The sequence below is a fragment of the Cyclopterus lumpus genome, chromosome 10 (assembly GCF_009769545.1).
Source record: "Cyclopterus lumpus isolate fCycLum1 chromosome 10, fCycLum1.pri, whole genome shotgun sequence".
Lineage (NCBI taxonomy): Eukaryota > Metazoa > Chordata > Actinopteri > Perciformes > Cyclopteridae > Cyclopterus > Cyclopterus lumpus.
Window position 1 is genome coordinate 24,014,048 of NC_046975.1, and position 13,485 is coordinate 24,027,532.

The 13,485-nt window shown below is 46.5% G+C and overlaps 1 protein-coding gene across 1 annotated transcript in view; it reads left to right on the top strand.

Moving 5' to 3' along the window:
- LOC117737592 (phospholipid-transporting ATPase ABCA1-like) overlaps positions 1–13,485 on the top strand; it is a 65,492-nt gene that overhangs the window by 42,421 nt on the left and 9,586 nt on the right. Inside the window, exons 32-44 of the mRNA XM_034543646.1 lie at positions 2,257–2,289; positions 2,386–2,491; positions 2,831–2,905; positions 3,022–3,191; positions 4,073–4,250; positions 6,368–6,483; positions 8,239–8,383; positions 8,667–8,790; positions 10,892–11,021; positions 11,138–11,264; positions 11,384–11,446; positions 12,318–12,424; positions 12,713–12,854. Coding sequence (XP_034399537.1) covers positions 2,257–2,289; positions 2,386–2,491; positions 2,831–2,905; positions 3,022–3,191; positions 4,073–4,250; positions 6,368–6,483; positions 8,239–8,383; positions 8,667–8,790; positions 10,892–11,021; positions 11,138–11,264; positions 11,384–11,446; positions 12,318–12,424; positions 12,713–12,854 — 1,516 coding nt within the window. The remainder of the gene's footprint in view (positions 1–2,256; positions 2,290–2,385; positions 2,492–2,830; positions 2,906–3,021; positions 3,192–4,072; positions 4,251–6,367; positions 6,484–8,238; positions 8,384–8,666; positions 8,791–10,891; positions 11,022–11,137; positions 11,265–11,383; positions 11,447–12,317; positions 12,425–12,712; positions 12,855–13,485) is intronic.

Genomic DNA, 13,485 nt, shown 5'->3' on the forward strand with positions numbered 1-13,485 from the left:
CACGTTTAATACACTGTAGATACACTATAGATACACATTTAATACACTGTAGATACACATTTAATACACTATAGATACACATTTAATACACTGTAGATACACATTTAATACACTATAGATACACATTTAATACACTATAGATACACGTTTAATACACTATAGATACACATTTAATACACTGTAGATACACTATAGATACACATTTAATACACTATAGATACACATTTAATACACTATAGATACACATTTAATACACTGTAGATACACATTTAATACACTATAGATACACATTTAATACACTATAGATACACGTTTAATACACTATAGATACACATTTAATACACTGTAGATACACTATAGATACACATTTAATACACTGTAGATACACATTTAATACACTAGAGATACACATTTAATACACTGTAGATACACTATAGATACACATTTAATACACTGTAGATACACATTTAATACACTAGAGATACACATTTAATACACTGTAGATACACATTTAATACACTATAGATACACATTTAATACACTAGAGATACACATTTAATACACTAGAGATACACATTTAATACACTGTAGATACACTATAGATACACATTTAATACACTGTAGATACACATTTAATACACTAGAGATACACATTTAATACACTGTAGATACACATTTAATACACTAGAGATACACATTTAATACACTAGAGATACACATTTAATACACTAGAGATACACATTTAATACACTATAGATACACGTTTAATACACTATAGATACACATTTAATACACTGTAGATACACTATAGATACACATTTAATACACTATAGATACACGTTTAATACACTATAGATACACGTTTAATACACTAGAGATACACATTTAATACACTAGAGATACACATTTAATACACTGTAGATACACTATAGATACACATTTAATACACTGTAGATACACATTTAATACACTAGAGATACACATTTAATACACTGTAGATACACATTTAATACACTAGAGATACACATTTAATACACTAGAGATACACATTTAATACACTAGAGATACACATTTAATACACTATAGATACACATTTAATACACTGTAGATACACTATAGATACACATTTAATACACTATAGATACACGTTTAATACACTATAGATACACGTTTAATACACTATAGATACACATTTAATACACTATAGATACACATTTAATACACTGTAGATACACATTTAATACACTATAGATACACATTTAATACACTATAGATACACGTTTAATACACTGTAGATACACGTTTAATACACTATAGATACACATTTAATACACTATAGATACACATTTAATACACTATAGATACACATTTAATACACTGTAGATACACATTTAATACACTATAGATACACATTTAATACACTATAGATACACATTTAATACACTGTAGATACACATTTAATACACTATAGATACACATTTAATACACTATAGATACACATTTAATACACTGTAGATACACATTTAATACACTATAGATACACATTTAATACACTGTAGATACACTATAGATACACATTTAATACACTGTAGATACACATTTAATACACTAGAGATACACATTTAATACACTAGAGATACACATTAAATACACTGTAGAATCTACAGTGTATTAAATGTGTATCTCTAGTGTATTAAAAGTGTGTATCTACACTGTATCTACTGTGTATTTAATATCTATCTACAGTGTAGATAGATATTAAATACACAGTAGATACACATTAAATACACTGTAGATACACAGAGTACACAGTAATACACATTAACTACAATCTAATACACGGTAGTACAGAGTACACAGTAGTACACAGTAAATACAAAGAGTACACAGTAAATACAAAGAGTACACAGTAGTACACAGTAAATACAAAGAGTACACAGTAGTACACAGTAAATACAAAGAGTACACAGTAGTACACAGTAAATACAAAGAGTACACAGTAGTACACAGTAAATACAAAGAGTACACAGTAAATACAAAGAGTACACAGTAGTACACAGTAAATACAAAGAGTACACAGTAGTACACAGTAAATACAAAGAGTACACAGTAGTACACAGTAAATACAAAGAGTACACAGTAGTACACAGTAAATACAAAGAGTACACAGTAAATACAAAGAGTACACAGTAGTACACAGTAAATACAAAGAGTACACAGTGTTACCTGGTGACTAAAGCTGATGTCTGTTCACAGTCTGAAGAACAAAGTTTGGGTGAACGAGTTCAGGTCAGTGTTTTTCTTTCTTCTGCTTTTATTTTGTGAATCGTAAACTGTCGTCGTTTCCTGTTTGTCACACTTGATCTGCTTTTTTTTCCCCTGCAGGTACGGAGGCTTCTCATTGGGCGCCAGGAGCACTCAGGTCCTCCCACCAGCCAATGAGATCGATGACGCTATCGAGCGAGTCAGGAAGATCTTTGAGCTCCAGAAGGTTGGTTCAATTAAGTAGATAAACTAATATAACTCAATTAAAGAGATAAACTAATACAACTCAATTAAGTAGATAAACTAATATAACTCAATTAAAGAGATAAACTAATACAACTCAATTAAGTAGATAAACTAGGAACTCAATTAAGTAGATAAACTAAGATGCAAAGGCGGATGTATCCGGTCGTTTTTCAAAATAAAACATCTTTCCGACCTTGATAACCAATCAAAACTGTCTGTGCGGCCCGGTGGTTGGGGACCCTCTGATCTAAATGACCTTGACGCTCTACGCTGTGATGCATGAAGTGCTGGATGTTAAACTGACGGCTCTTGTTTTTAGGGAGCGGCCGCAGATCGTTTCCTCGACAGTCTGTCGGGCTTCATCAACGGTTTGGACACAAAGAACAACGTGAAGGTGAGAAACGGCCGAAGAAGACCCCGAGACGTGGTTGAAAGCTCAGAAGCTTGTTTCTGCTGTTATTGCTATTATTATTATGACTCATGAATAATAGAAACGTGACCCGTCCTCAGATCTGGTTCAACAACAAAGGCTGGCACAGCATCGGGGCCTTCATCAACGTGATGAACAACGGCATCCTGAGAGCGAACCTGCCTGAAGGGAAAGACCCCAACCTGTACGGCATCAGGGCCTTCAACCACCCTCTGAACCTCACCAAGGAGCAGCTGTCACAGGTGGCTCTGTGAGTACGCACCTGACAGGAAGTACACCTGGGACTACACCACCTGACAGGAAATACACCTGAAACTACGCACCTGACATGAAGTACACCTGAGACTACAGTACATGCATTCGACTCCTCCTCCTGTCATGTATGACGACTCCTGCTGCGTGTCTGACTCCTCCTCCTCTGTCTGACTTCTCCTCCTGTCTCCTCCTTTCATGTCTCCTCCCCCTATCATGTATGACTCCTCCACCCTGTCTGACCTCCTCCTGTCATGTATGACTCCTCCCTGTCTGACCTCCTCCTATCATGTATAACTCCTCCTCCTGTCATGTACAACTCCTCCCCCTGTCTATCTGACTCCTCCTCCCTGTCTGACCTCCTCCTGTCATGTATAACTCCTCCTCCTGTCATGTACTTTCCTCCCCCTGTCTATCTGACTCCTCCTGTCATGTATGACTCCTCCTCCCTGTCTGACTCCTCCTTTCATGTATAACTCCTCCTCCTATCATGTACAACTCCTCCCCCTGTCTATCTGACTCCTCCTCCCTGTCTGACTCCTCCTTTCATGTATAACTCCTCCTCCTATCATGTACAACTCCTCCCCCTGTCTATCTGACTCCTCCTCCCTGTCTGAACTCCTCCTATCATGTATGACTCCTCCCTGTCTGACCTCCTCCTATCATGTATAACTCCTCCTCCTGTCATGTACAACTCCTCCCCCTGTCATGTATGACTCCTCCTCCCTGTCTGACTCCTCCTTTCATGTATAACTCCTCCTCCTATCATGTACAACTCCTCCCCCTGTCTATCTGACTCCTCCTCCCTGTCTGAACTCCTCCTATCATGTATAACTCCTCCTCCTGTCATGTATGACTCCTCCTCCTGTCTGTCTCCAGGGTCACAACCTCTGTGGACGTCCTCGTGTCCATCTGTGTGATCTTCGCCATGTCCTTCGTCCCGGCCAGCTTCGTGGTCTTCCTCATCCAGGAGCGAGTCAATAAAGCCAAACACATGCAGTTCATCAGCGGAGTGCAGCCGCTGCTCTACTGGGTGGCCAACTTCATCTGGGACATGGTGAGGACAGGAGGTCCACTGTGAAGTATACTCAGACAGTGAGGATCGTGAGGGTGGTGAGGATGAGGGTGGTGAGGATGAGGGTGGTGAGGATGGTGAGGATGAGGGTGGTGAGGATGAGGGTGGTGAGGATGGTGAGGATGAGGGTGGTGAGGATGGTGATGATGAGGGTGGTGAGGATGGTGAGGATGGTGAGGATGGTGACGATGGTGACGATGAGGGTGGTGAGGATGGTGATGATGAGGGTGGTGAGGATGGTGAGGATGGTGACGATGAGGGTGGTGAGGATGGTGAGGATGGTGATGATGAGGATGGTGAGGATGGTGATGATGAGGATGGTGAGCATGGTGACGATGAGGGTGATGAGGATGGTGAGGGTGGTGAGGATGGTGAGGATGAGGGTGGTGAGGATGGTGAGGATGGTGACGATGAGGGTGGTGAGGATGGTGACGATGAGGGTGGTGAGGATGGTGATGATGAGGATGGTGACGATGAGGGTGGTGAGGATGGTGATGATGAGGATGGTGACGATGAGGGTGGTGAGGATGGTGATGATGAGGATGGTGAGCATGGTGATGATGAGGGTGGTGATGATGAGGGTGGTGAGGATGGTGACGATGAGGGTGGTGAGGATGGTGACGATGAGGATGGTGAGGATGGTGACGATGAGGGTGGTGACGATGGTGACGATGAGGGTGGTGAGGATGGTGATGATGAGGGTGGTGAGGATGGTGACGATGAGGATGGTGAGGATGGTGACGATGAGGGTGGTGAGGATGGTGACGATGAGGATGGTGAGGATGGTGACGATGAGGGTGGTGAGGATGGTGATGATGAGGATGGTGACGATGAGGGTGGTGAGGATGGTGATGATGAGGATGGTGAGCATGGTGATGATGAGGGTGGTGATGATGAGGGTGGTGAGGATGGTGACGATGAGGGTGGTGAGGATGGTGACGATGAGGATGGTGACGATGGTGACGATGAGGGTGGTGAGGATGATGAGGATGGTGACGATGAGGGTGGTGAGGATGGTGACGATGAGGATGGTGAGGATGGTGACGATGAGGGTGGTGAGGATGGTGACGATGAGGATGGTGAGGATGGTGACGATGAGGGTGGTGACGATGGTGACGATGAGGGTGGTGAGGATGGTGACGATGAGGGTGGTGACGATGGTGACGATGAGGATGGTGAGGATGGTGACGATGAGGGTGGTGACGATGGTGACGATGAGGGTGGTGAGGATGGTGATGATGAGGGTGGTGAGGATGGTGACGATGAGGATGGTGAGGATGGTGACGATGAGGGTGGTGAGGATGGTGACGATGAGGATGGTGAGGATGGTGACGATGAGGGTGGTGAGGATGATGAGGATGGTGACGATGAGGGTGGTGAGGATGGTGACGATGAGGATGGTGAGGATGGTGACGATGAGGGTGGTGAGGATGGTGACGATGAGGGTGGTGAGGATGGTGACGATGAGGATGGTGAGGATGGTGACGATGAGGGTGGTGAGGATGGTGACGATGAGGGTGGTGAGGATGGTGACGATGAGGGTGGTGAGGATGGTGACGATGAGGGTGGTGAGGATGGTGACGATGAGGGTGGTGAGGATGGTGACGATGAGGATGGTGAGGATGGTGACGATGAGGGTGGTGAGGATGGTGATGATGGTGAGGATGGTGACGATGAGGATGGTGAGGATGGTGATGATGAGGGTGGTGAGGATGGTGAGCATGGTGAGGATGGTGACGGTGAGGATGGTGATGATGAGGGTGGTGAGGATGGTGAGGATGGTGAGGATGGTGACGATGAGGATGGTGAGGATGGTGACGATGAGGGTGGTGAGGATGTTGCATCGGAGTTGATGCTGAGTGTCAGTGGAGCGGCCATGTTGTTGCTAGTGTATGAGGGCCGATGTTCAGTAGTAGTTATCACCCAGAGAGCGTCTGTGACAGCGTCCAGGAGGCGGGACCTCTTTAACTGTCCCTGAACTTATAGGTTGTTTTAATATTTCGTTTTACTGACAGTATTCGTCGGTTAACGTGTGTAACATGTTTTTATATTGTGATGCTGCGGTTGTTGTTGATGTTATTGTTTGTGTCTCTCCACAGTGTAACTACATCGTCCCGGCTACGCTGGTCATCGTCATCTTCATCTGTTTCCAACAACAAGCCTACGTGTCGTCCACCAACCTGCCGGTGCTCGCTCTGCTGCTGCTGCTCTACGGGTCAGAGACCTAGTGCTGCTACACAGTGCTGCTACACAGTGCTGCTACATAGTGATGCTACACAGTGCTGCTACATAGTGATGCTACACAGTGCTGCTACATAGTGATGATACACAGTGCTGCTACATAGTGATGATACACAGTGCTGCTACATAGTGATGCTACACAGTGCTGCTACATAGTGATGATACACAGTGCTGCTACATAGTGATGATACACAGTGCTGCTACATAGTGATGCTACACAGCGCTGCTACATAGTGATGCTACACAGCGCTGCTACACAGCGCTGCTACATAGTGATGCTACACAGCGCTGCTACATAGTGATGCTACACAGCGCTGCTACACAGCGCTGCTACATAGTGATGCTACACAGCGCTGCTACATAGTGATGCTACACAGTGCTGCTACACAGTGCTGCTACATAGTGATGCTACACAGCGCTGCTACATAGTGATGCTACACAGTGCTGCTACACAGTGCTGCTACATAGTGATGATACACAGTGCTGCTACACAGTGGTGCTACATAGTGATGATACACAGTGCTGCTACACAGTGCTGCTACATAGTGATGATACATAGTGATGATACACAGTGCTGCTACATAGTGATGATACACAGTGCTGCTACATAGTGATGATACACAGTGCTGCTACATAGTGATGCTACACAGCGCTGCTACATAGTGATGCTACACAGCGCTGCTACATAGTGATGCTACACAGTGCTGCTACACAGTGCTGCTACATAGTGATGCTACACAGCGCTGCTACATAGTGATGCTACACAGCGCTGCTACATAGTGATGCTACACAGTGCTGCTACACAGTGCTGCTACATAGTGATGCTACACAGCGCTGCTACATAGTGATGCTACACAGTGCTGCTACACAGTGCTGCTACATAGTGATGATACACAGTGCTGCTACACAGTGGTGCTACATAGTGCTGCTACACAGTGCTGCTACACAGTGCTGCTACATAGTGATGATACACAGTGCTGCTACATAGTGATGATACACAGTGCTGCTACATAGTGATGATACACAGTGCTGCTACACAGTGCTGCTACACAGTGCTTCTACACAGTGCTTCTACACAGTGCTGCTACACAGTGCTGCTACACAGTGCTTCTACACAGTGCTGCTACACAGTGCTGCTACACAGTGCTGCTACACGGTACTGCTACACGGTACTGCTACATAGTGCTTCTACACAGTGCTTCTACATGGTACTGCTACACAGTGATGCTACACAGTGCTTCTACACAGTGCTTCTACATGGTACTGCTACATAGTGCTTCTACACAGTGCTGCTACACAGTGCTGCTACACAGTACTGCTACACAGTACTGCTACATAGTGCTTCTACACAGTGCTTCTACATGGTACTGCTACACAGTGATGCTACACAGTGATGCTACACAGTGCTTCTACACAGTGCTTCTACATGGTACTGCTACACAGTGCTTCTACATGGTACTGCTACACAGTGCTGCTACATGGTACTGCTACATAGTGCTTCAACACAGTGATGCTACACAGTGCTGCTGCACAGTAGCTACTACATGGTACTGCTACACAGTGCTGCTGCACAGTAGCTACTACATGGTACTGCTACACAGTGCTGCTGCACAGTAGCTACTACACCGTTCTAAGCACTACTTCACAGTATTACACAGTACTACACACTAAAGGAGATCCTTTGTTCTTTCTTTGTTCTGACAGAAACTTGTTGTTGTTTTGCTTCCAGCTGGTCCATCACTCCTCTGATGTACCCGGCCTCCTTCTTCTTCCAGATCCCCAGCACGGCCTACGTCGTCCTCACCAGCGTCAACATCCTCATCGGCATCAACGGCAGCATCTCCACCTTCGTCATGGAGCTGTTCGGAAACAACGTGAGACACTGCATGTTTAATCTACACTGCATGTTTAATCTACACTGCATGTTTAATCTACACTGCATGTTTAATCTACACTGCATGTTTAATCTAAACTGCATGTTTAATCTAAATGTCTGCTCTAATCTATATTGCAGCTGTAATCTAAACTGCAGCTTCAATTTAAACTACCGTTTTAATCCAAATTACACATTAAACTAAACTGGAGTTTGTTATTAATAATAAATAAATACTAATAATAACTAAATAATAATAAGGTGGATTCATTTATTGTTTTTAGGAGATTGGAGGAATCAACGACATCTTGAAGAACGTCCTGCTCATCTTCCCTCACTTCTGCCTCGGTCGAGGACTCATCGACATGGTGAAGAACCAGGCAATGGCCGACGCCCTCGAGAGATTTGGTAACACGCAGTTTTAGTTTACTGCACTTATGGTTTTATTTTGATATGTTTGTGCATCTCTTTCTGTGACCTCTGGTTCTCACTGGATCCTCCTACAGTAGAGGTCTGGTTCTGAGTGGATCCTCCCACAGTAGAGGTCAGGTTCTGACTATACTCCCAATGTAGAGGTCTGGTTCTGACTATACTCCCAATGTAGAGGTCTGGTTCTGACTATACTCCCAATGTAGAGGTCTGGTTCTGACTATACTCCCACAGTAGAGGTCTGGTTCTGACTATACTCCCAATGTAGAGGTCTGGTTCTGACTATACTCCCAATGTAGAGGTCTGGTTCTGACTATACTCCCAATGTAGAGGTCTGGTTCTGACTATACTCCCAATGTAGAGGTCTGGTTCTGTTTAGACTCCCAATGTAGAGGTCTGGTTCTGACTATATTCCCAATGTAGAGGTCTGGTTCTGACTATACTCCCAATGTAGAGGTCTGGTTCTGACTATACTCCCAATGTAGAGGTCTGGTTCTGACTATACTCCCAATGTAGAGGTCTGGTTCTGTTTAGACTCCCAATGTAGAGGTCTGGTTCTGACTATACTCCCAATGTAGAGGTCTGGTTCTGACTATACTCCCAATGTAGAGGTCTGGTTCTGACTATACTCCCAATGCAGAGGTTTGGTTCTGTTTAGACTCCCAATGTAGAGGTCTGGTTCTGACTATACTCCCAATGTAGAGGTCTGGTTCTGACTATATTCCCAATGTAGAGGTCTGGTTCTGACTATACTCCCAATGTAGAGGTCTGGTTCTGACTATACTCCCAATGTAGAGGTCTGGTTCTGACTATACTCCCAATGCAGAGGTTTGGTTCTGTTTAGACTCCCAATGTAGAGGTCTGGTTCTGACTATACTCCCAATGTAGAGGTCTGGTTCTGACTATATTCCCAATGTAGAGGTCTGGTTCTGACTATATTCCCAATGTAGAGGTCTGGTTCTGACTATACTCCCAATGCAGAGGTTTGGTTCTGTTTAGACTCCCAATGTAGAGGTCTGGTTCTGATTGTTCTCCCAATGTAGAGGTCTGGTTCTGACTATACTCCCAATGTAGAGGTATGGTTCTCACTGGATCCTCCTACAGTAGAGGTCTGGTTCTGACTATACTCCCAATGTAGAGGTCTGGTTCTCACTGGATCCCCCTACAGTAGAGGTATGGTTCTGACTATACTCCCAATGTAGAGGTCTGGTTCTGTTTAGACTCCCAATGTAGAGGTCTGGTTCTGACTATACTCCCAATGTAAAGGTCTGGTTCTGACTATACTCCCAATGTAGAGGTCTGGTTCTGACTATACTCCCAATGTAGAGGTCTGGTTCTCACTGGATCCTCCTACAGTAGAGGTCTGGTTCTGACTATACTCCCAATGTAGAGGTCTGGTTCTGACTATACTCTCAATGTAGAGGTCTGGTTCTCACTGGATCCTCCTACAGTAGAGGTCTGGTTCTGACTATACTCCCAATGTAGAGGTCTGGTTCTGTTTAGACTCCCAATGTAGAGGTCTGGTTCTGACTATACTCCCAATGTAGAGGTCTGGTTCTGACTATACTCCCAATGTAGAGGTCTGGTTCTGTTTAGACTCCCAATGTAGAGGTCTGGTTCTGATTATACTCCCAATGTAGAGGTCTGGTTCTGTTTAGACTCCCAATGTAGAGGTCTGGTTTTGACTATACTCCCAATGTAGAGGTCTGGTTCTGTTTAGACTCCCAATGTAGAGGTCTGGTTCTGACTATACTCCCAATGTAGAGGTCTGGTTCTGTTTAGACTCCCAATGTAGAGGTCTGGTTCTGATTATACTCCCAATGTAGAGGTCTGGTTCTGACTATACTCCCAATGTAGAGGTCTGGTTCTGACTATACTCCCAATGTAGAGGTCTGGTTCTCACTGGATCCTCCTACAGTAGAGGTCTGGTTCTGACTATACTCCCAATGTAGAGGTCTGGTTCTCACTGGATCCTCCTACAGTAGAGGTCTGGTTCTGACTATACTCCCAATGTAGAGGCCTGGTTCTGTTTATATCCCACATGGGAGGTCTGGTTCTGATGGAAGTGGGTTTATTTCAGGTGAGAACAGGTTACGCTCTCCTCTCGAGTGGGACATGGTGGGAAAGAACCTGTTCGCCATGGCTGTGGAGGGAGTGGTGTTCTTCATCATCACCGTTCTCATCCAGTACAGGTTCTTCATCAAACCCAGGTACATGGTCCTACACGGTAATACATGTACACAGCAGTACTACTTGTACACAGTACTACATACAGTACTACAGAGTTCTACATGTACTCATGAGCTCAGTGTGCGTTCATCACCAGGTCGGTCAGTAAACTCACCAAACTGGGACCACTGGGAGAGGAGGACGAGGACGTGGCCCGAGAGAGACAGAGGATCGTCCACGGCCTGGGACACGGAGACATCCTGGAGCTGCGACAGCTCACCAAGGTACACACACACACACACACACACACACACACACACACACACACACGCACACACACACACACACACACGCACACACGCACTTCATGTGTTACTAACCTAAAAGAACAAATTTCCTGCAGGTGTTTAAACGGAAACAGAAGCCGGCGGTGGATCGACTGTGTGTTGGGATTCCACCTGGAGAGGTGAGGCTCATCAGACTCATCGCATCCATCAGACTCATCGCATCCATCAGACTCATCGCATCCATCAGACTCATCGCTCATCAGACTCATCACATCCATCAGACTCATCACATCCATCAGACTCATCGCATCCATCAGACTCATCGCATCCATCAGACTCATCGCTCATCAGACTCATCACATCCATCAGACTCATCACATCCATCAGACTCATCGCTCATCAGACTCATCACATCCATCAGACTCATCACATCCATCAGACTCATCGCTCATCAGACTCATCACATTCATCAGACTCATCGCATTCATCAGACTCATCACATTCATCAGACTCATCACATTCATCAGACTCATCGCTCATCAGACTCATCGCTCATCAGACTCATCGCATCCATCAGACTCATCGCTCATCAGACTCATCGCATCCATCAGACTCATCGCTCATCAGACTCATCGCATCCATCAGACTCATCACATTCATCAGACTCATCGCTCATCAGACTCATCGCATCCATCAGACTCATCACATCCATCAGACTCATCACATTCATCAGACTCATCGCTCATCAGACTCATCGCATCCATCAGACTCATCACATCCATCAGACTCATCACTCATCAGACTCATCGCATTCATCAGACTCATCGCATTCATCAGACTCATCACATTCATCAGACTCATCACATTCATCAGACTCATCGCTCATTAGACTCATCGCATCCATCAGACTCATCGCATTCATCAGACTCATCACATTCATCAGACTCATCACTCCTCAGACTCATCGCATTCATCAGACTCATCGCATTCATCACGTGTGTGTGTGTGTGTGTGTGTGTGTGTGTGTGTGTGTGTGTGTGTGTGTGTCAGTGCTTCGGGCTGCTCGGGGTGAACGGAGCTGGAAAGACGACGACCTTCAAGATGCTGACGGGGGACACGCTGGTGACCAGTGGAGAGGCCTTCTTGGCTGGGAAGAGGTGAGCTCATGGGGTTCAGGTCCTGGAGCTGACCTCGGGTCTGAGCTCATGGGGTTCAGGTCCTGGAGCTGACCTCGGGTCTGAGCTCATGGGGTTCAGGTCCTGGAGCTGACCTCGGGTCTGAGCTCATGGGGTTCAGGTCCTGGAGCTGACCTCGGGTCTGAGCTCATGGGGTTCAGGTCCTGGAGCTGACCTCGGGTCTGAGCTCATGGGGTTCAGGTCCTGGAGCTGACCTCGGGTCTGAGCCCATGGGGTTCAGGTCCTGATAATGGTCTCTCTCTGTCTCAGCATCCTGAGGGAGATGTCCTCCGTCCACCTCAACATGGGTTACTGTCCTCAGTTTGACTCCATCAACGAGCTGCTGACAGGAAGAGAACACCTGGAGCTGTACGCCGTCCTCAGAGGAGTCCCGGAGCAGGAAGTCTGTGAGGTGAGGGGGGGGGAGTCTGTGAGGTGAGGGGGGGGGAGTCTGTGAGGTGAGGGGGGGGAGTCTGTGAGGTGAGCGGGGGGGGAGTCTGTGAGGTGAGGGGGGGGAGTCTGTGAGGTGAGCGGGGGGGGAGTCTGTGAGGTGAGGGGGGGGGAGTCTGTGAGGTGAGGGGGGGGAGTCTGTGAGGTGAGCGGGGGGGGAGTCTGTGAGGTGAGCGGGGGGGGAGTCTGTGAGGTGAGGGGGGGGAGTCTGTGAGGTGAGGGGGGGGGGAGGAAGTCTCTGAGGTGAGGGGGGGGAGTCTGTGAGGTGAGGGGGGGGGAGTCTGTGAGGTGAGGGGGGGGGGAGTCTGTGAGGTGAGGGGGGGGAGGAAGTCTGTGAGGTGAGGGGGGGGGAGGAAGTCTGTTAGGTGAGGGGGGGGGAGGAAGTCTGTGAGGTGAGGGGGGGGGAGGAAGTCTGTGAGGTGAGGGGGGGGGAGGAAGTCTGTGAGGTGAGGGGGGGAGGAAGTCTGTGAGGTGAGGGGGGGGGAGGAAGTCTGTGAGGTGAGGGGGGGGGAGGAAGTCTGTGAGGTGGGGGGGGGGGAGGAAGTCTGTGAGGTGAGGGGGGGGAGGAAGTCTGTGAGGTGAGGGGGGGGGAG